This window comes from Gallinula chloropus, assembly GCF_964237585.1.
Source record: "Gallinula chloropus genome assembly, chromosome: Z".
NCBI classification, from domain to species: domain Eukaryota; kingdom Metazoa; phylum Chordata; class Aves; order Gruiformes; family Rallidae; genus Gallinula; species Gallinula chloropus.
The window spans coordinates 32,140,800-32,162,982 of record NC_140089.1 but is presented as its reverse complement, the minus strand read 5'-3'; the positions used below and the strand labels follow the sequence as shown (position 1 = coordinate 32,162,982).

The following is a 22,183-nucleotide window of genomic DNA, read 5'->3' as shown; positions in this document are numbered from 1 at the left end:
CTTTGCTCTAATAAAAATGTCATTCTTTTTACAAATAGATAGGGCTTACAACGGAATGTTTTTCCGCCCTCTCATTCAATGCATGAGCACAAATTCCTTCACAAAGTTTGTAAATACAGTGGCTGTAACCATTATAATACTCCACAATGTTTTACAACACATGTAAGTAGTATAATCCTGAAAGTAAGGAAATTGAGACATGGAGGTTAAGCAATTTGCCTGAAGCTAAACAGCAAGTAATTAGCAGAGATGGGATTAGAATTACAAAGTTTTGGCTCTCGTCCCGCTCTTCTGTCCAGTAGCCAACTGTCACTTCTGATGCTTTTGGCTTCCAATTTTATGTCTGGAGACCAAACTTCAGGGAATTTGTTTTCTGAATCTCCTTACAATTTAGGTGTGAATGGAGAAGGGACCATAATTAGGAATGATAGTACTTTCATTCCCTCATCCATAACATTGCCCACCTCCCCCCCTCCCCCCCTCCCCAAGAATGTGGTGGTTTGACCCTGGCTGGAGGCCAGATGTCCATCAAAGCTGCTTTATCACTCCTCTTTTCAGCTGGACAGGGGAGAAAATGTATTTTGAGAGGGTTAGGAGTTGAGATAAGGACAGGGAGAGATCATTCTGCAATTAGTGTCATGGGCAAAACTGACTCAATGCAGAATGAAAGAAAGAAACTGCACACCCAGTGATACCAGAGTCAGGTAATGAGAAGTATGACCAGATCTTAAAGCATCTCCCCCCACACCTCCCTTCCTAGCAAACTTCACTTTAGTCATGATTTTGCTCCCTTCTTTGTCCCATTGTGGCACAGCAAGGGGCAGGGAATGGGGGTTTTGGGCAGTGCCTCAAGAGTTGTTTTCCTTCTTAGCTGTGGGAGCATTTTTCACGCCCTTCCCCTGCCTCACCGTGGGATCCCACCCATGAGACAGTCCTCCACAAAATTCTCCAATGGAAGTCCTTTCCCAAGGGGCTTCAGATCCTCACCAACTGCCTCAGCATGGCTCCATTCCATGGGATCTTCAGGCCCAGACTGCTCCAGCCTAGTCCCCCGCAGAGGGGGACTTGCTCCAGCATGGGTCAGTCTCTCCATGGGCTGCAGGTTTCACTGTCAGGAACTTGCTCCAACACAGCTTCCCACAGGGTCACAGTGGCCTTCAGGTGTCTCCACTTGCTCCAGCATGGGGTCCTCCATGGGCTGTGGATGGGATATCTGCTCCCTATCATCATCCATGTGCTGCAGGAGGACAGCCTGCCTCACCATGGTTGTGTACATGGGCTGCAGAGGAAATCTCTCTGTCAAGCACCTGGAGCACCTCATCCCCCCATGTCCTTCTTAAGTGGTGTCTGCACAGTTTCTTGCATTTTCTCACTCTCTTCTCTGGTTGCAAAAGCCACTGCTTGTGTTTTATTACTTAAATGTGATTCTCAGTGGCACTATGACTATCGCTGCTGGGCTTGGCCTTGATCAGCAGCAGGTCTAGCCTTCAGTGCGCTTGGTATTTACTCTCTTGGGCCTACAGAAAGCTTCTGACTGCTTCTTGCAAAAGCCACCCCTGCACTCCCCCCATCTCCACCAGAACCTAGCCATGCAAAACTACAACAAAAAAGGAAGACTTCATTGTGTTCTGTAAAATCCTTACAAGCATGTATTTTGTTATCTTCTGAAACCCTCAGTATGCCTTATAAACTATATATTGAGTGAAATAATTAAATGCATTGCAGGTACTTAGTGTCAAATTGAATATGTATTTCAAACCCTGCTAAGATCACCACTGCACATCAGTATTTCAGGGGTACAGTCACGGTCCTAATCTAGGGGATGACTTCCCCTGGAAAAATAAGTCTCTCCATGGATAAGGCATGATGTAAAATCTTGATGAATTAACTTTGTTGCTTCTGTATTTCCTTCACTGACTCTCTCAGGACCACACACCTTGAACTATTCTAGACAGTTCCAGTTTGGTCTGTTCAGCTTGGTCTCAGAGCAGCTGTGGATTAAGTAAGGGCATAAGATACGGAGGACATATGAGAGGAGAGTAAGAATTAAATGGGCTACTGTTGGTTTTCTCAAGTGAGGATAGAGCAGAATTGTGGTATTTGATGGGAATTCCTTCTAAGGGAGATGATCAAATGGAAGTGAGGCTTTTCCCAATCTTTGTATACCACAGAATAAAAATCACATGGCAGTTCCTTTAACTTTGATACTAAATAACCTGTATGAATGAAACAAAATAATTTCTGGTGTCTTCAACTGAGTAGCAGAAAAACTTCATACTCAAATGCAAAAGAACCTGGAGAGTGTAAGGTAGATTGTAAGATTTCCTCTTAGAGCATATCTGGTCACATGTAAGACTCTTTAACCATTTCCACCCTGAATTTGCCATTATGTGCCCTTTTAAATAGCATGCCCTTGACTGAATTTCACTTCCATCTAGTGTTATAATTTTTAGTATCTCTTTTTTTTCTAGAGGAGAATCAATGTTTGTTAGAGAAGAATGGAAAATACAGTGAGATGCAGATGATACAGATGTAAGGTAGACACACTACTCTGGGCCAGGTTTGTCTATTTAGTCGTATTTTTTAAAACCTGAAAATTAAATTAAAATCACTTGATTATCACGAATAACCATGTGAGATTCTTGTAAAGACAATGCAGTGTTACAGTGATATATGAGGGTATTGAATAATTGTGCTTTTCAATGAGTTTAGGTAATAGATTTTAGAAGAACATCATTGTACAAGGTGCTGTCACACAGCAGAACAAAACTAAAACTGGATTTGTAGTAATTAGGGGTTTACCTTTATGTGACAGTGTGTTTCTTTGGGTTATATTTCTACTATTTAATTGATTTTTTGAGCAAGTTTTGTTGTGCATACCTTTATATGAGATTTTAGTTCTCACTTTATTGAATGAGTTAGATATATTTCAGATTTCTGATGGCATAGCTGTATTGGAGAAGAGTTAGAGCAATATAGCTCCAGTAGAAGAATTTCACAGAGCAGATGAAGTTTTACCTACAGAACTGCACTTTAGGAGTAGTATTCTTCGTGTATGGGCAGTACTGTCCTTACTGAGACCAAAATATAGGCGCTTGCATTCATAGCAAGAACTATACACAGTAGGACTGAAAAGGTACACTATCAAAAATACTGCCAGTGTAAATACATCCCAGTGCTTCCCATTCTTCATAACCACATTCCGGATCAGGCCACTTGTACTGTGCTAACCATACTGATGTATCTTAAGTGACTTGTAGGCAAGGAACTGGGACAATCCACTGGGGCCTTTAGTCACTGAATCTTTTTTAATACATATAAACAGCTTTCTGACCTAGTTTATGAATGTCTGCTTATGCATCAGTAATGTATCATCTTGTAGACCACATTAACCTGTCTTCCAGTACAGCTGAAGCTGAGCTGCACTGCAGATCTCTCATTGCTGGAAAGAGGAAAATATACTCTTTGTATTTGGCTTGACAGCAATTTAAGTTCCATGTGATTGTGGTAGACAAATGGTGGTTTAGAATTAATAAAGAGAGAGGTGTTCAAGTTCTGGTATTAAGTAGTTCTAGTAAGAAGGAAAAAGAAAAGGAAAGAAAGATTTATGAATGAATAATTTGTGAATGAAGGTTGGGGACTAGTATTTGGCCAGGGGCATCCTGGTCGAGTGGAGGGTGTCCTTGCCACGGCAGTGGGATTGGAACTAGGTGATCTTTGATGTCCCTTCCAAGCCAAACTGTTCTGTGATTCTGTTTCTATGATTCTGTGATTAGAAACATCTCATCCGTACAGGCACGCTGTACAAAGACTGGGATCTTAGGTCACTTTCATAGAGCGTAGTAGCAGATTGTAACAGACTGCTTTTTGCTTTTGATGTGCTGGCCAGTTGGGATAGTGGTAATGAGGCATTTTGCCTCTGGTGTTGGAAAAGAAATACGATACTTAGAGGAATGTGAGTCATGTGGTCTGTTCTCAGGCAGAATTGTACTAATTTCTCTTCTGCTTGAACAGGAATTATGACAATTTGCTTATGTGTGTGTCTTGTCAAGCATTAACACTGAACCATATTTATTATGTAGAGTTTGATGGGTTCTTTTCTCCTTTAGTCATTCTCATCATTAGATAGGTAATTTTGCTTTCATAGTCTTTAATCAGCAGCCTGCCCTGTGTATAAATTGCCAAGCATGCATTTTTTTGTTTTTTAGAAAATGAGTGGAAGCTTCACACATTTGTTACTGTACCCCATTTTTTTTCTTCCTAATTTTAAGCCTTTGTTCTGAGGGGTTTAGTAAGACTGAAGAACCAGTAAAGGCCATCTCTCTAGTCATAACCCACTTATTCTGAGTCACTAATTCAAACTCTTACCTGTAGGATCTTGTTATTACCTCTCTTCCCTTAGAGCAAAACTCCTCTGGAAAGAGATCAGCTTGCCTGGCGTTTTAAGATCTACGACTTCTATTTTGCACATTGAAAAGGAGTGTCAGCTCTCAGTTACCAAATAATTCATATGCAGTCTGCAGACATTAAAATTTGAAAAAGAAGCAGTAGAGAGCTTTGAAGCGGAATTTCCTTTCATTAAATTAGTGAATATGACAAGGTTATGTAATGTTCCTGGGGGATGAAGTGGTGCACGTCACTAACCTTTTAGATTCAAGAGGCTTTATGCTTTTCATTTGCTGCTGAAAGAAGGCTTAGTGCTGGATTAACTATCAAGTTCCTCTTTCTAACTCAGGTAGATTAAGCCCCACCCAGATTTTACATATGTTGTATATGATAAATACCATGTGTACACACAAGCTTATGCTTATTTTGTGTCGTATTGTTCATTTGAACACATGTGCTACTGTGTAACATAAAAGCCTATGTGCAGTGGGGTTAGATTTACAGTGTTGGAATTTGTGCAGGCATGGGAAAGAGAAAAAGAGAATTTGTGCCCTCCTGTGAGCTTGCTGCATAGTGGGTACTTCATGCTACGCCTACATCTCTCAACATTGAGGTTAATCAAATACTAGAAACAGCCTGATTCTCATTTCTTGAACTACTGTAAACCAGAATTACTCTGTAGAAACGAAAGGAGTGGGAGTTATGTCTGGTTTCATGAATGTTCTTTGTTGTGATCTGACTTGGGTGGTCCATGAGCCTTGGCCTCCTGTTAGGCATAGCGTGGTAGCCCTCTGCCAAGGAGTAGTTAATGGCAGGTCTCAGCTTTACAGCAAGCATCCTAATTGCCATGAAGCCAACTTACATTTTTTCCAGGTTGCCTGCAACAGTTTTGATAGAAAAAGCACAGCGACAAATTCTTCAGCTTTGTCCTACTTAGGGTATAAATGAATTGCTGTGTAGAATTAAAAGGAAGCTGTTTCACAGTGTTTTCACATACATAGGTTCTTTATATTTGTGTAATACTTTTCCTTTCTTCCACATATTATAAACTGCAAATGAGTAATGGGAACTGGGGGGGAGGGGAGGGTGGGGGAGGAGGAAGGGGATAAGAAGGCGGTGGGAGGGGTGGCATTTGGCAAATAAATGTCTGGTGCTGTCTGTATTGGTTTGTATTTCTCCCCTGTCCCTGGGGCTCAGATAATGTTTGTCTCTAAAAAAGCATACATAATCTGCAATGAAATGAGCTGGTACCAAGGTTTGCACAGCCTGGAGGTACAAATTAGGAATGTGCTATTTTAACATTAGACCTTTTGGAAAATTTAACCTACCTATTCTACCTGTAAGGCCTTACTTGTAAGTCTGTAATTTTGTTTGTTATTTCAGGGAAGAATAAACACAATGGTCAGCCTAGGAAACTGACACTGCTGTGCATTAAGGAAAAATTGAAAATAAAATGTTATGCTTGACTTTTATTATTTTCCTTCAGAGATTGGGAAGTGATAATTTTTTTTTTGAGCTGCTTACCAAATTCTAGGGTGAATATGATCTGGCTGGTGACAAGCTGGAACTGTGGAGATGACTGCTAAATTGGTGAGGCGGGGGAAACACTGCCCTCTAAAAAAAAAAGCATGTTTTTGCACTTCTGAATGCTTTTGTTATTAGAAGAATAGAAGTAGCAGGACGAAGTTGTGCCTATAAGCATTTTGATTACATTGTAAATATTTTATTAGCTTTGTTATAGGGGCTGGGTTTTCCACTGTAAAGTGGAACAGTTTAGTTTCTTTCACCCAGAGTTTTGGGAAACCTGTGTTTGTACCTGCAGATAATTCTTGTGAGCCAAATGGATGAAGGTCTTCGGCTTGATTTAGTTGGTATCATTAGGTTTCATTTTGTAGCTCAAAGATGAAAAACTGGTAATTTTCATTCTTAGGGTAATAAAACTATTCAGCTGTTCATAGTCTGATGGCATTTGAAGATTGTGTTGTTGCTGTTCTTTGTGCTGAAGCATCTAAGGATGATGCTGTTTAAAGATGTTTATAGTGAGAAACAAGAAAATTTCACCAGATTGTGACTGATAGACAAGGGCCTTTAGGAACATACCAGTTGGTAACTTTGGAATTTCTTTGTACAAATTTCATGAATACAAATTGTCACTTGTCCTTACAGAAATATAAAGCTTATTAACTTTCTTACATAGGAAATTTGCAGGTCCACTCTAAGTGTGGGATTGAATTAAGGCAAAATAATTGCTTATAACAATCATCAGTTTAACTGATGTCACAAATTATGATTAATGAGAAAATTAGCAGTGAATGGTGTAAATGGGTGTGCTTTGAAAATGCTTTTTAATAAATAAATGAGCTCAAAAAGCTTTTCTATTAAATATTATTTATATATATAAATTAGTCTTTTTAGTACATTAACTACTATAGGAATTGTGAAAACAATAATAACTCACGTAATTTGTAATATAATACAGATTCAGGCTGAGATTACATGAAACATTTGCCTATTTGTTCATTTTTACAAGGACAGAAGCCTTCATCACTATTGATATAGCCTGTTTAGTTAGAATATATAGCAGTTCTAAGTCAGTAGGACACAGTGAGTATCGGAAAGTGGAATGTGCAGTCTATTTGTAAAATTATTTTGGGGTTTTGTGGGGGGGAAGGGGGGTTGGGACTGGAGGGTTTTTTTGTTTGTTTATTTTATTTTATTTGGTTTTGTTTTATTTTGTTTCTGGTTTGTTTGCTTGGTTGGTTGGTGTTGTGTTGTCATGTCCCCCTGCTACTCCTCCCCACCCCACGTACGAATTTTCTGAGTGTATAATTTGACATAGGAAGAATGACTTCATAATTTATGACTAGGAATGAGCCCAGTCACATAGCCCACTGAAATTTGGTGTCACTAGACCAGTGATACACGGGGACTGTACATCAAGTAACTGTGATTATTGTGATGGTGTGGGTGCCATATCCCAAAGTGCCTGTGCACCTCCAAGACCACTTTGTTTACTCTGTGATCCACCTGCATTTTGTACTGTCACAGGGAAAAGGACCCATTGGGCTGTTAAGTCTTCCAGATTTTATTGCTACAAAGCAAGTCTTTACAAACAAAAAGTTACTGCGATTTTTCAGGAGTCTCATGAATGTCAGTATATGTTGTTATTTGAAGTAAATGGGACATTTTAAAGAAGCATCTTAGCATGTTTAGGTTTTTGGGGTTTTTTTCTGATGTCTTTGTTACTTTATTGACGCTTGCTATGAATGCTGACAAAGGACATGGAATGCAATAATATTCAGAATTTTTTATTCTGATTTTTGGTAATTTTTTCATAATTCAGACCAATTATGAACTTTAGTCATAACTTGAACTGTGGTATACCACAAGCTTCCATACACCCCAAAACAGAGGTGTTTGAAACATAAATGCATTAAGGTCCACAGTCTCAGTATATCTTTTCCTCAGTATGTCTGAATACTGAGCTTGCTATACTTGGGCTGCGAACAATCCATTAGCTCTCACTTTACCTTTAACAAAGGTGAAGTCTTATCCTCATATTCATCTCTTAATTAGAGGAGTTATGTTTGTGAACCTGTGTACACAAGAATAGCTCTCAGTAGCTGTGGAGAGAAGGGGTCTAAACTACTAATCTAAAACCATTTTGTCAGACATTTATTTGTTTGCAGAGGAAAAGTACTACGTGTCCTCAATGTACTGCACAGAGTGTAGAGCAGCAAAATTAAAGCAATTAGATAATTCCATAGCATGATGGAATGTGAATTAGTTAATTTCACTCACTGCTTCAGAATTGTACTTAAAAAAGACAGTGTGGAAGTGCATAAGAAAAGAAAGTGATGTGTTATGCTGATGGAAAGCTATGGAAATGCTCCAAGTATGTTATTTTACTGTCAGGCTGTAAACACATTTGATGGAGCCTCAATATGCAAAATGATGGAAGGCTTCTCTCTGAATAGTGGTACGCTATCTTTATTTCAGAAGGTCCTATGCTCTCTTGACTGCTTGTTGAAGCAGCAGCCTAAATTCTACAGCTTTAAACTCCTTAAAACAAACAAATTTAAGCTCAGTGTATTTAAGGTGAGCTAGCAATAAATTCAATTCCCTACATATATTAGGGTTTAATTTGCAGTAGCTCAATAGTTGTCACTTGAGCTTCCCAAGAGCTGCAGCAGGAAGCGCATAACAAGCAGCAGAGGGTAGAAACCCTTAGGCCTTGGTCATAAAGCTTCTGGTACTCTCTGTAAACCCAAACTACATAATTTTTCTGCTGGTTGTTTTTGGTTGTTTGGTTGGTTTGGGTTTTTTGTTTGTTTGTTTGTTTGTTTGTTTGTTTGTTTTTTCCTTGAATAGGAATCAATATTCAGTATCAGCGCAATATGATTAGGCACTGGTAGATAAACAAACTGAAACAAACAAACAAATCACGTTGTTACACTTAATAGCTAATATTGCTGCAGTTTTGATGATGTCCACAAGAGTTCAAGTCCAGGAACATGAGGTGCTGATTTTAACTGAATTTTACTTTTGTTATTTTAATTACATTTCCATTGTTTTAATAGCAGCTTTATTGAAATGTGAACAAGGAGAGTTTCAGAAGTGCTGAAAGGCTGTGATATCATAGTGGTAACCTACTACATCTGATTTTTTTTGGCAGATTTAATTGCACTGGAAGGTTCCTATATAGATTGTTGCTGTGCTTAATGAAGTGTGCAGCAGAGAGTTTTTGTTGGACTCTGCACTGCTGTTGTTAAGGGAGATTGAAAGTAGTTGTCAGTTCTCAATCAAATTTGCCCTCATGTTAATAAGCACAACCGTGTGTGCACTGTAATTGAGTTTGCTATCAGAGTGCCTAGCAGCTTAGGTCAGAATCAATGTCAAGAAACTGACAACATTAATTGTGGGGATAATTTGTGTCAAACCTTCATTAACAACTTTTATAAAGATAAAGGCAACAAATACTACTTTTCATTTTTGGTCCTGTTGGGTTATGATTTCACATACCCTTATTCTGATGATGGTCACTTTATATAACGAGATGAAAATTCTGATTGAATGATGAAAAGATGGATTGCATGACACCTATCTTTTTCCACGGCTGGCTGACTACTATCACTGTAGTCTGGGCATCTTTTGAGCCTGAATGGGAGAATTTAACTGGTTTGCCAAATTAAATTTAATTTTGTGAATTGAAACTGGTGAGAATGGCCACTGTATGCATATCAATACCTGAAATATAAAGAGTTATCATAACTTTCTTATATCAGATGAAATTATCTATGTTCCAATAATAATGAACCTTTTTTGGTATCATACGATAACTGTCTTATTTTCAAGACTAGGCACTGGGGAAGAGATGTCACCATGATTTCTTACAGGAATTACTCTATGTAAAAGAAAACAGCTAGCCACATACTAGAGCTACTTTATGCTCTTAAGTGAAACACAGACATGATCATTGTTCCCTTCTATACTAGAATATAAAGCTTTTTTATAGATGTATATCCTATCAGTCTTTATATACAATAACGTGATCTTTACTTACAACCTTCAAACCTTGCTTTTCTTTAAAAAATATGTACAAATAGGAAATTAGATCAGTATGGAACAACACATTTGTCTTTTGCCTCTACTGCTTTGTATCGAGTTGTTAGTTTTAAATAAATAAATAAGTACCCACATCTAATTGTCAGACCAGCAAAAATTCAAGTAGGATTGGAAAAATACTGTTCTGGAAATACACTGTTCTTAGGTAGCTGCCAACATCACATAGGCTTTTCATCTCTTTTTCTGCAGCTCTGCTGTATACTTACAGTCTGCAGAGGCTAGTAAGTCATCTACATTAGGAGTCACAGTAATAATCCTTTTTCAGATTTGGCCAAGACCTAGATGAAGAAATAGTCAGAAAACTGGTTTTACTGCTAATAGTTAAATTTGGTGGAAAATTTTAAGTTTCATATATATTGATATTTGCATATATAAAGCTATTTGCAATCAGCTTTGCAGATTGTAAAGTAGTGGAGGTGAAAGGGATTTTGTTTCCTTTGTCTTCATCAGCAGTGGGAAAGATAAATTGTCATATGGTGTAAACACATTGCTAACTCTTGTATTGAGGTGAACTGCACTGATCTCTGAGTACCTGATAAGGAAGAAACACATTGCAATTTTTTTTAAAAAAATTATTATTATTATTATTATAGATACAATATATTGCATATCTTGACCCTTGTAATGCATGTGGAAATTGGCAAATTTTCCAAAACAGACCTTGTTTCTAAGGAAGGAAGTTATTTTATTGATGTTGAAATTTGTCATGATTTCGCCCTGGCTGGAGGCCAGACATCCACCAAAGTCAGTCTGTTACTCCCCTTAGTTGGACAGGGGAGAAAATATATATATTAAGAGGCTCAGTAGTCGAAATAAGGACAGGTAGAGATCATTCTGTCATCAATGACGTGGGCAAAACAGAGTCAACACAAAGTGAAGAAGAGAAAAACTACTCTACCTTATTACACTACACTACAAAGAACAGTGAAGAAAAAAAGCGGATTTGGGAGCGTGACCAGATCTTAAAACAAACGCAACCAAATCTTAAAACACTTTCCCCTCACCATTCCCTTATTAGCAGACTTTAGTCAGGATTATGCTCCCTTCTTCCCCCCGGCTCGCAGTACAGGGCGGGCAGGGACTGGGGAAGATGGGGTTCTTGGTAGCACTTTCCCCCCACCCCTCCATTCTAAGCAGACTTCCTTTTAGCCATGATCTTGCTCCCTTCTTCCCCCTGCTCGCAGTACAGGGGGGGCAGGGACTGGGAAAAAATGGGGTTCTCGGTTACTTCTTTATGAGCTGTTTTCCTTTTCCAGATCTTGAAACACCTCTAACCTCCCCCCCAGCTCCCTTCTTAGCAGACTTCACTCTAGTCATGATTTCACTCCCTTCTTCCCCCCAATTGCAGCACAGGGGGGCAGGGACTGGGAGATGGGGGCTTCAGTCAGTCTCTTGCAAGTTGTTTTCCCTCTCGGCTGGGGAGGGAGTCATTCATTCCACACCCTCCCCCGCCGCACCATGGCGTCTCACCCACAGGAGAGAGTCCTCCATGAACTTCTGCAACATGAATCCTTTCCCCAGGGCTTTATCTATTCACCAGCTGCCCTGGCGTGGGTCACTGCTATGGCGGGCAGTCAGAAATCACAATGTCTCTCAGTCCCAGTCCTCTGTGGGGTCACCAGCCTCCCCCAGCAAACCTGTTCCAGTGCAAATCTCTCTCTCACTCATCTCTTTGTCTCTGATTCTCCTCATGGCTGCAAGTGCTGGCAGCGGCTTGTTCCAACGTAGGGTCACAACATCTCCTCTATGACTCCACCTGCTCCATCAGGTGTGAAGCCCCTCCACGGGCTGCAGGTGGTGTCTCGGCCTTTTCCATGGGTTTCTCCACGGGCTGCAGGGGCATCTTTCTCTCCAGCACCTGGGCTGCCTCCTCCCCCGCCCTTTCCCAGACTTGGTGTCTGCACAGCTCGTTACATCTTCTCGCTCCCTTCTCCAGTGGCAAAATGCAGCTGCTTCCGGGTTGTTTTCTCCTATATGTGATTCTCAGAGTTGCTCGACTATCTCTTGGGCCACAACTTTGGCCTTGAATTGCTTGTTGTTTATAGTTTAGGCTGACAGAAAACTCTAACTGCTGCTTAAATAACCCTTGTCAGCAGCACAGCCTCACAAAACTGCAACACTTGGGCAGTCACTGAATGTATGAGTGAGGCATAAATTTAGAATTTAAAAGCTGCTTATGAGCTGCTACACATAGTTATTCTGTGCTGATGGACTTGCCCACGCAGTGGTTTTCTTTCCTTGGTTTAAGGTTCAAAACTGAATTCACATAATGTCCAAAAGAATAAAAAAAGGGTGGCAGCACATCATTTTTCACTCGATAGCACACAATCACAACTTGTGCTGCAGATTATCAACATATCACATTCAGTCCTGTCTCTTTACATACCAAAGTACAGAGTTAATACTTACATAGACAAGGATTCAAAGCTAGCAGTTTTGGTGAAACCCAGATGCTCTTCATCAAAATACATTTCTATCTTTTCTGTGGCCTAGGCATAAAGCCTGTGACTTGGGAAAGGATTTTCTTTCCTCTAAGTGTGTTTTATTTCCCATAGTTTTGTCAGGTTTTTTGACATCAGAGATGTTCTTTCCTAAGTTCCTCATGGCAGCAGTGGCACAATGTTTTGCTGTGCTCTGATTTGCTGTTGCATTTGGTTTCAGGTACATGTTCACCAAGCAAAATCAGCACAGCAAGTAGTTAAAAAAGCCTTGATAATTCTGAAAAGTCAAGGAAATAACAATTTAAGAAAAAAGCATGTGGATTATGCTTTTACTCTTTTTTTTAAAAAATATCTTTGTTACTAATATGCTACACATCAGGGGTAGGGCAAAAAAACCTGCCTCATTTAATTTTGTAAATTTAGGACAATTTCCATACTCTCACATTTAATGTAGCAACATAATAGCAACTTATTGAGTTTGGTTTATAATAATGGCTACATCCTATTTTCTTGGCAATTTAAATAATTTCAGGATTTCTTCCAGTGTTATATATATGCATGCTTGAAGTCCACTGGGTCTCTGACATTTAAATAAACGTGCAGACAAACATATATGGCCTGTGGAAAGACCAGTGCAGCAAAATAAGGTGCTAGACATCAGAAGTGACGAGCAGCAACTTCAAAATGAAAACCAGTAGAGTAACTACTATGTTCCTCTCAGAACCAAGATAGAGGAAAATGAAGAGGTTGAGAACAGAAACGAGCTGACTACTGAATGTTGAAAATTAAAGCAAAAATGAGTTACAAACTCTGCTACAGAACAGCTACATGAAACAAAAATTAGAAAAACTTTTTAAGAAAAACAGCATTGTATTACTTATTGGCCAGAATACTCACTTCCTGTCATTCCAATCTTAAAGGCTGTTGATCTCTGAAAATTTCTCATCTAAGGGAGAAGGTGATCAAAATATTTATAGGAACTCTTCAACATTTCTGCCCTGTGGTTAGACATAATCTCATAGATTTTTATTTTAAATATTAAGAACTCATGTCTTGTGCTGATGTAAGTTCAAAAGTTGTTTTTCACCACAAGGCTGATTAATTAATTATATTGTAACAGAAATACAAGGAAACAGAATAATTAATTAAAATGCTTTCTCTTACATTTAAAAGAATTTATCCATTTCTTCTTCCTCTCCTGTTGTTGCAGGAGTTGGATTTTCTAATTCTAATTCTTTCTGACATAGTAGAATTATTTGCTAGTGAACAGGAGCTATATGTGAAACTATACTCATGCATAAATCTCTCCAACATTATAGTCCTTTCTGTGTGGACTCTTAATACATAGTCATTTACCTCCACCACTGCAAATTTACAAATGCTTTCTCCTAAATGTCACTGATTTTATTGGATCAAAGGTGGGAATCCTATTTTCGTGACATCCTGTGATAATAACATCAAGTCATGAATCATGATCTTATTCCAGCTGATTGATGAGCTCATTTGCAACAGAAGACAAATTGGATTTTTTATTTATAATGGTGATAAAATATAATGTGTGATCTTGCTATTCTGATGCTATCAGATTTCCATTTTAATATAAACTTCTCTAGTGAAATCTGTAACTACTTTCCTGAGATGTTAGGCTTTTTAATGATTGCTCTTGCAGGTGAATTCTGTCACAGGACTAATAAAATAATTCCTTTTCTCTGTGTGTGTGTGTGTTTTGAAATCTTGACTTGGGTTATTTTTACTACTTAGATTAATTTTTGTTGGTTTTCTGTTTCAGCACCACCAAAATTTACAAGAACTCCCGTTGACCAGACAGGTGTTTCTGGAGGAGTTGCTTCATTCATCTGTCAAGCCACAGGAGACCCAAGACCTAAAATTGTCTGGAACAAGAAGGGAAAGAAAGTCAGCAATCAGAGATTTGAGGTATTAGGTCCATTGTTCTGTTCCTCTGAAAAACATTAATTCCAACCTAGCTTCTAACATTGATTACAACCTTGCATGAGCCAGCAGTGTGCTTTTGTGGTCAAGAAGGCCAGTGGCATCCTGGGGTGCATAGAGTGTACCCAGAAGGTCGAGGGAAGTTTTCCTTCCCCTCTACCCTGCCCTGGTGAGGCCTTATGTGGAGTAGCGTCCAGTTCTGGGCTCCCCAGTTCAAGAAAACAGGGAATTACTGTAGAGACTCCAGGAGATGATGAGACTGAGAGGGGATCTCATTAATGCCTATAAATATATAAAGGTTAAGCACTTAAAGGAAGAGGACAGATTCTTCTCAGTGGTGCCCAGAGACAGGGTAAGAGGCAGTTGGCACAAACAGAGGGAGTTCTGCCTGAATACAAGGAAAAACATTTTCACTTTGGGGGTGAACTGGAACAGGCGGCACAGAGAGATTTTGGAGTCTCCTCCTCTGGAGACCTGGACGCGATCCTGTGCAGTGTTCTCTAGGTGATCATGCTTCATTTAGCAGGGGAGTTGGACTAAGATGATCTCCAGAGGTCCCTTCTGTGTGATACTGTGATTCTAATCTCAATATGTGTGCTTTATTATCAGTGATTAAGCAAAATAGCTATAATTATCAGCGATAATTTAGTGGGAGCAGTCTCATGAAGTTTGGTGTTGTTTTGCCAACAGTTTGTGAAGAGTATTGTTAAAGAGAAAACTGCTGCTGTTGTTTTTTAAACTAATGTGATCTAACTGGGAGCCTTGACATGCTTCTGTTCAGTCTGTCTTTTCCATGAAAAAGAGGGAAAGTTATTTGAGCAGTGTCTGTCTGCAGAAAGCAAGGCACCTCCTTTTTTGACTGTGCACATTAACCAGACCATGGCTGCTACTGCTTCTGCTGCCACCGTTGCTTACCACTGTTGCAGAGAGAGATGATGGGAACATCGTAGTTCCTGCTGCTGAAGAGGAAATGTAAAATATGTTTGATTTCGATTTTCTGAACAATAACCTTGGAAAAAGCAGTAGAGAAAGCGGTTTCCTCTCTTTCCACAATCTTCAATAAAAGGAAATAGCGAAGATAATCTGTTCAAAGGATACCAGTTATTTGGGGGCAATAAGACAACAGATATTATTCCCTCTTATTATGGCAGGAATGATTAATAGCAAATATGGATTGAATTTTGACATGAAGAAAAAAACTCAGAAAATAGGAGAAGGCATGTGGAATTGATACGGAAAGTGGCACTAAGAGTGCATAGTTTTCAATGTGTCTCTTTTATTTTCAGTGTTAAATAAGAGACTTCTACATTAAAAAAAAAAACACCCAAACAACTGTTTGGAAGACAATTAATTTGTAGATAAAGCAGTTGTGACATGCATTTTATGAGTGAATCCTCTCAGATTAACATTTTAAAAGTTTACTGAATATTGAATTCTCCTGAGATAAGTTTTAGTAGTATCTGGGAAGATGGCATACCCTTATTTTTTTATATAATCTTTTTTTTTTTCCAAAAAAAGATATTTAAAGCTATTAGAATTTTCTGATTAAGCAATACAATTCTTTGCTTGTATATTTACTACAACGTGAGAAATAAAAACATGACTTTATATATGACCTCCATTTTCAAGAACTGTTGGCACTTTGTGGAGTGTATGCAGAGATGTAATTGGCTAGATGGATTAACAAACAAATTTTATTACACACTCTACAAAATTTATCCTCTACTGGTCACAGAATTTTCACTCAATATGAGTTCTAACAAGTGAAAGATTGGGCATGTGCAGGTGTACTCTGTTGGTTCAGTTTCATTTTGCAATATGTCATGATTTATTTGCTTCATATGTTGTTTTCTATGTACCTCTTTTTAGGGATAATAAACAAAACCAGGAGTTTTATTTCCATAAAAATATTTGAATGGAACTATAAAAATTTAAAGTGTTTTTAAAATGCCTTTATTGGACTGCTGAATGAGCCATATAACCAAGTAAGATGGAATGTAATTCAAAGAAATAGAAAACATGTACCATATACTTTATAATTTTTATTATAACTACCTAGAATAATAGTTATAAAGTATTCAGGGTACATCACTATTTTAAGCAGCTTTCATTCCTGTCCAAAGTAATGTTATTAATTCATATTTTAGAATCTCTAAATAAGAATAGGACAACAGTAGAAATAAAATTCGAAGACAAATAGTATGCTTGAAACATCTGAGTTTGTCAACCACACCAGTAAAAGGATAATTAGTTGGGCTTCTTTTCCTCTTATTTCATGTTAGCATTTTGTATAATTTTCTGAGATTGGCAATAGTAATACAACAGTAATACAAGACATGAAAATGTTTTACCTAGCCACCTGTCTACTTCATAAAGACTTGGTAAATACAGGTGGAAAGAATGTCAGTGGACCATGTAATCCACATGATTTCCCAGGGATGCCAGGGTTTACTTCCTTGCCCTGCCTGCCTCCAATAAACTGGGAGAGCCTCCTACAGTGTTTCATGAACCTTGTCATGCTGGGGGTTTTTGGAGGGGTGGGAGGGGTAGGGGTCGTGGGGGTTTTGTGGTGGTTTTTTGGTTTTTGTGGGTTTTGGGGGGAGCTTGGGGAGGTGTTGGTGGGTTTTTTTGTTTTGGTTTGGGTTTTTTGGTTTTTTTTTTGTTGGGGGGGATGGGGGTTCCCTCTCATGTGGAACCTTAACTTTTTTTTCTGGAGCTTGAGTGTAACAATTGTCTTATCTAGAAACAAGGAGGGAGGAATAGTTGTTCTCTCTCTTGAAAGTAGTCTTATTATATGCTTGAAGATTATTATCATTGATTGTAGAATGTTTGCACTCAAACCATGGTGACAGCTATAGACTGTTTCTGCATTTAAGGGCCAGAAAAGACCTTGTGGGACTTCACTATTAATATTTAATCTTTTATTTCTATTGCAAGTACATACTAGGAATGAATGTGATATGGGAAGATTCTCTTTTCTTCTCTTGCTTCAAATCAATTCAACTAATACCATTTAGAAAAAATGTATTTTTATGTTATGAAGACGTTTCTCAGAGGAACTTGAGTTGGTGGGGAGGTTTAAAAAATTAATCACACCATTCTACACTGTGACATGAGGTTAGGCTATGTGCACAACCCAGTCTTCTACTTTGGCTTTTGTTAGCCATCCCGCTAAGGTTATTCAGCATTCAGATTTAAACAATACAAATTATTCAAATCTAACACTTGTGATTATTTGTATCATGTGATTTCATTTTTTTATCTACAAACATTTAGTCTATCTACTTTAAGACAAAAATTTTTCCTTTCTTTCATAATTTTCAATTTATCAACAATTGTAATTATTCTTTTTGTGCTAGTATCAGTTAGGGAATTTGTGGTGTTTGTTCATTGTTCAGAACAATGGCTTTACTTAAAGAACAGACTGTAGACTATCAGACAAATTGCTCCTCTAGTAAAAAGCTGGGGGTTTTCTTATTTCCGGTTAAAACCTCTCCCACTGCTAAAGAGAAACTGTACAATTTATATAATGAAAATGGGATGATAATAGTCATTTAACAATATTTCCCGATTCTGTAGTGAATTTTTCTGTTACTATAAACAAATATAGGTATCTAGTATATAATTTGTGTGTAAATCAGATATATAGACACAAACATATGGACAAATAGGCATATATGTAAATTCTTTTCTCTATGTGTATATATAATATGGCCAAATACTACTTTTACAAAGAAATCCAAAACCAAAAAACACACACATTTGACTGTCCTGTCTTGCTAAGTGCCATTTACCTGACAGTAGTACTGACATTGCAAGTATTAACAGTAGTACTAATGTTGACAATATTGAAAATTAGTTTGATTTTTATTTTCCTTTTTCTTTTTCTTTTCAATAGATTCATATTATTACTTAAATATAGGGAAGTCTGCAGCACTCACCAATACCTGATTGATGAGATTCTGACAGAAGAACAAGAAGGAATTAAAAAGCATTCAATTCTTTCTTATATGAAAAATAACATTTCTTGTGTAAATATTGCAATTAAAAAACTAAACCTTAAAGTTTAGCCTTATTATTTGGTCTTTTCACACAGTATGTGTTTTCTAATGTGGTGTTGGACAAATTTACTTACATTCTGTGTGTTAAAAGCATAGCTTACTGAGTAGTCCTGTCTTGTTCAGAAATTGCTAACCCTTTTTCACTTTGGAGCTAAATGAATCAGTGAACTTCACTCTACGAGTAGAGTGGGAATATAGCCTGCAGCAGAAAAAATGAGTGTAACTGGCCTTTGAAGGTACTTAAGCTAAGAGAATGGAGAGATTGGTGGTGAACTTCAGGATAAAAAAGCATCAAGTTACAAAATTCTGTCTTATAGCCCTTTTTAGCTGGATTTTGTTGTCGGTTTTTATCCTGTCCTTTCCAGAAACATCTTTGTTGGCCACATGGACTGTAGAATTGAGTGCACCCCCAGCAGGTTTACTGACCACACCTACCTTTGGTTTGCAATTGGCATAATGTAGGGAAGGGATGCTGACCAGAGGAACCCTGACAGGCTTGAGAGGTGGGCCTGTGTGAACCACGTGAATTTCAACAAGGCCAAGTGCAAGGTCCTTCACTTGCTAGCTGGACAGAGACTCCTGCCTGAGAAGGATTCAGGGGTGTTGGTGGATGAAAAGCTCAAGATGAGCTGGCAATTTGTGCTTGCAGCCCAGAAAGTCAACTGTATCCTTGGCTGTGTCAAAAGAAGAAAGAATAGCAGGTCGAGGAAGGTGATTGTCCCCCTGTACTGTGATCTTGTACACATGGAGTACTGTATCCAGCCCTGGGGTCCTTAATACGGGAAAACCATGTAACCCTAGTAGCACATATAGAGAAGCGCCACAAAGATGCTTAGAGCTGGAGCACCTCTCCTATGAAGGAAGACAGTCTGAGAGGGTTGAGGGTTTTTTTGGCCTGGAGAACAGAAGGCCCAGGGAGAGCTTATAGCAGCCTTCCAGTATCTGAAGGGGGGCTTCAAGAGAGATGGAGAAGGACTGTTTACAAAGTCATCTTGTCACAGGAAAAGGGTTAATGGTTTTAAACTAAAAGACGATAAATTTAGATTAGAAAGAAATGTTTTCTCTATTATTGTGATGAAAGACTGGCAAAGGCCATTCAGAGATGTTGATTCCCCTTCCCTTGTAGTAGTGAAGGCCTGGTTGAATGGAGCTTTGGGCACTTGATCTAGTGGAGAGCGTCCCTGCCCATGGCAGGGGAGTTGGAACTAGATGATCTTTGAGGTCCCTTCCAACCCAAAACATTCTATGATTCTGTGATTCTATGAAGGATGTTGAGTTGCTGGAGCACATCCAGAGGTGGGTGATAAAGCAGGTGAAGGGGCTGGAGCACAAGTTCTATGTGGAACAGCTGAGGGAACCAGGGCTTTTTTAGTCTTGAGAAAAGGAGGCTGAGGGGAGACCTTATACCTGCAAGGCAGTTGCAGAGAAATCAGAGTTGGTCTTTTCACTTGGGTAACAAGATATAGAGGGGAAGTGAATGGCTTGAAATTGTACCAGGGGAGATCTAGGTTAGATATCAGGAAGAAATTCTTTACTGAAAGGGTTGTCAAGCATTAGAACAGGCTGCCCAGGGAGGTGGTGGAGTTACGATCCCTGAAGTTATTTAAAAGGCATATAGATGAAGTACTTAAGGACATGATCTAGAGGTGGACTAGTCAGGGTTAGGCTGTAGTTGGACTCGATGATGTAAAGTGTCTCCTCCAACCCAGGTGACTTTATGATTCTATGATTTTATGAATTTGTTCGATACACATATTTGAAAATCAAACCTGGCTTTGATGACCTGAATACCAAAGGTTGCTGTTCATGAACAGATTAACCAAGGGATAGGCATTTGTAACAACATCTGTGACAGCTTTTGTTTCCTTCTATAGGTAATAGAGTTTGATGATGGATCTGGATCAGTTCTTAGAATACAACCACTGCGAACGCCACGAGATGAAGCTATTTATGAATGTGTTGCTTCCAATAGTGTTGGCGAAATAAGTGTGTCCACACGACTCACAGTTTTACGTGGTAAGGTCTTTCTATATATAATTAATTTACTTCATAGAGCTAAACATGCTATGCTATTGTAAAAGAGAGGATTCTCTCCAGGCAAGATAAGCATAGTTCTTTTCAAATGGATGTTATTATGGTATTGATGCTGTTAAAAAAGAAACCCAAACTTTTTTACATAGTGCTTGAATATCATGTTTCTGATTTTTGGCCATAGAATGGTAATGTGAATAGGCAAGTTACAACAGATTAGAGTGAAGAAAAACTAAGAAATATGTGAAACAGGAGAGTACTATGTTAATCAAGTTATTATATCAATTACTTTTGATCATATGCATTTGGTTTACATCTTAGTGTAGCCTAACATTGTATGATCAGCATTTACACAGAAATTTGCCTAATTAACAATGACCTTGGAAAGTTGCATAAATGCTTATTTTAGATGACATTAAATTTCTACAAGAGTTTCCCCTCAAGATATAGCACATACACATTTTACCTTAATTTTTTATTTACTTCAGGAAAAAGCTTTTCAAGACAGTAAGGAAAAGTAAAAATTTTTTCAACTGTCATTTAGGGGTGAATACATAAATGTACTCCCAAAAGTACTGTCCAGAAAGTACTCAGAGGACTAAATGCTGGTAGTGAAACGATTTGAATGTTTCATTCTGTCACCTGCAGCTGAATGGAAGCTGGATTTGGAAACACTTCATGAAAGAAATATCACATTATTCAGTTTACAGGGTTGTTTTTACTGAAGATGACTGTTCTGTATTGTGATATTACATGGAGTTACTTGATTGGTAACATTAACTGCTAGGAGCCTGTTTATAGGGATTGAAGATGATTGGTCAAATTTTACAGAATTTAGAAGAAAATGTATAGATGTATGATTTAAGTAAGTTGTGTTTCTTTGATCCTTTTATTCCAACAAATACAGGGGGTCAAGATGGTTTATATTCTTTAATTTTCTCTGATGTTTGGATTTGTATTAAAAAAACCTAACCAACCAAACAACCAACCCCCCCCCATATTATTTATTTCTATACTTTATTATGTATCTTAAACAGTACAGACAGTCCCGGCATTACTGTTAGTCAGCTATCAACACTATGTACTATAATAAATAATAACACTAAATAAACACGTATTTTTTTTTCTTAGAGGTAGTCTGGTGGAATAAAACCTTTTAATATTTAAAGTTCTTATCTATAATGCCATGATTGTTCCTTCTGTTATCTTTTTAACAGCCTAGCCAGTGAAAATGGGAAGATTACTAGTTAGGTTCATGTTTTAGCAGTACCATGGCCCTTTTCTTAACTCCCTAGGATAATTTCTTCCCTTTATTAACTGACAGAAGCACTTTTTATGCACATTTCCATGTTGCTGGAAATGAACATAAAAAGACATTTTCATGTTTCATTTAAAGTTTTATAAATTCAAGGGAGATGGGAAAAGAGTGGGGGGAAGCAAAAAGGAATGTCAAAGCTCCAGTGGCAAAAGTATTCTTTGTCTTCAGAGGTTCTTGAAATGTATTTACAAGACTTTCTGGTTTTGAAATCTGCGTGCATGTGTTTTGAAGGGTACTGCTTTAAACCAACAAAAGTTCTAATTTTGGGGTTTGTAGAGAAAAACAACAGCCCTCATCTCTCTATCAAGAGACATAGCAACTGAAAAAGGCAGAAAAGCAGTCTGAGTGTCAAAAGCATGATCTGTTTCTTG

At 38.2% G+C, this 22,183-nt stretch overlaps 1 protein-coding gene across 3 annotated transcripts in view; it reads left to right on the top strand.

The window, feature by feature from the left end:
* Positions 1–22,183, top strand: part of PTPRD (protein tyrosine phosphatase receptor type D) — a gene marked incomplete at both ends in the record, with an annotated part of 295,416 nt that overhangs the window by 52,136 nt on the left and 221,097 nt on the right. For all 3 annotated transcript variants that reach the window (XM_084278300.1, XM_084278299.1, XM_084278298.1), the window contains 2 exons: positions 14,242–14,387; positions 20,338–20,479. In XM_084278300.1, the coding sequence (XP_084134426.1) occupies positions 14,242–14,387; positions 20,338–20,479 (288 nt within the window). The remainder of the gene's footprint in view (positions 1–14,241; positions 14,388–20,337; positions 20,480–22,183) is intronic.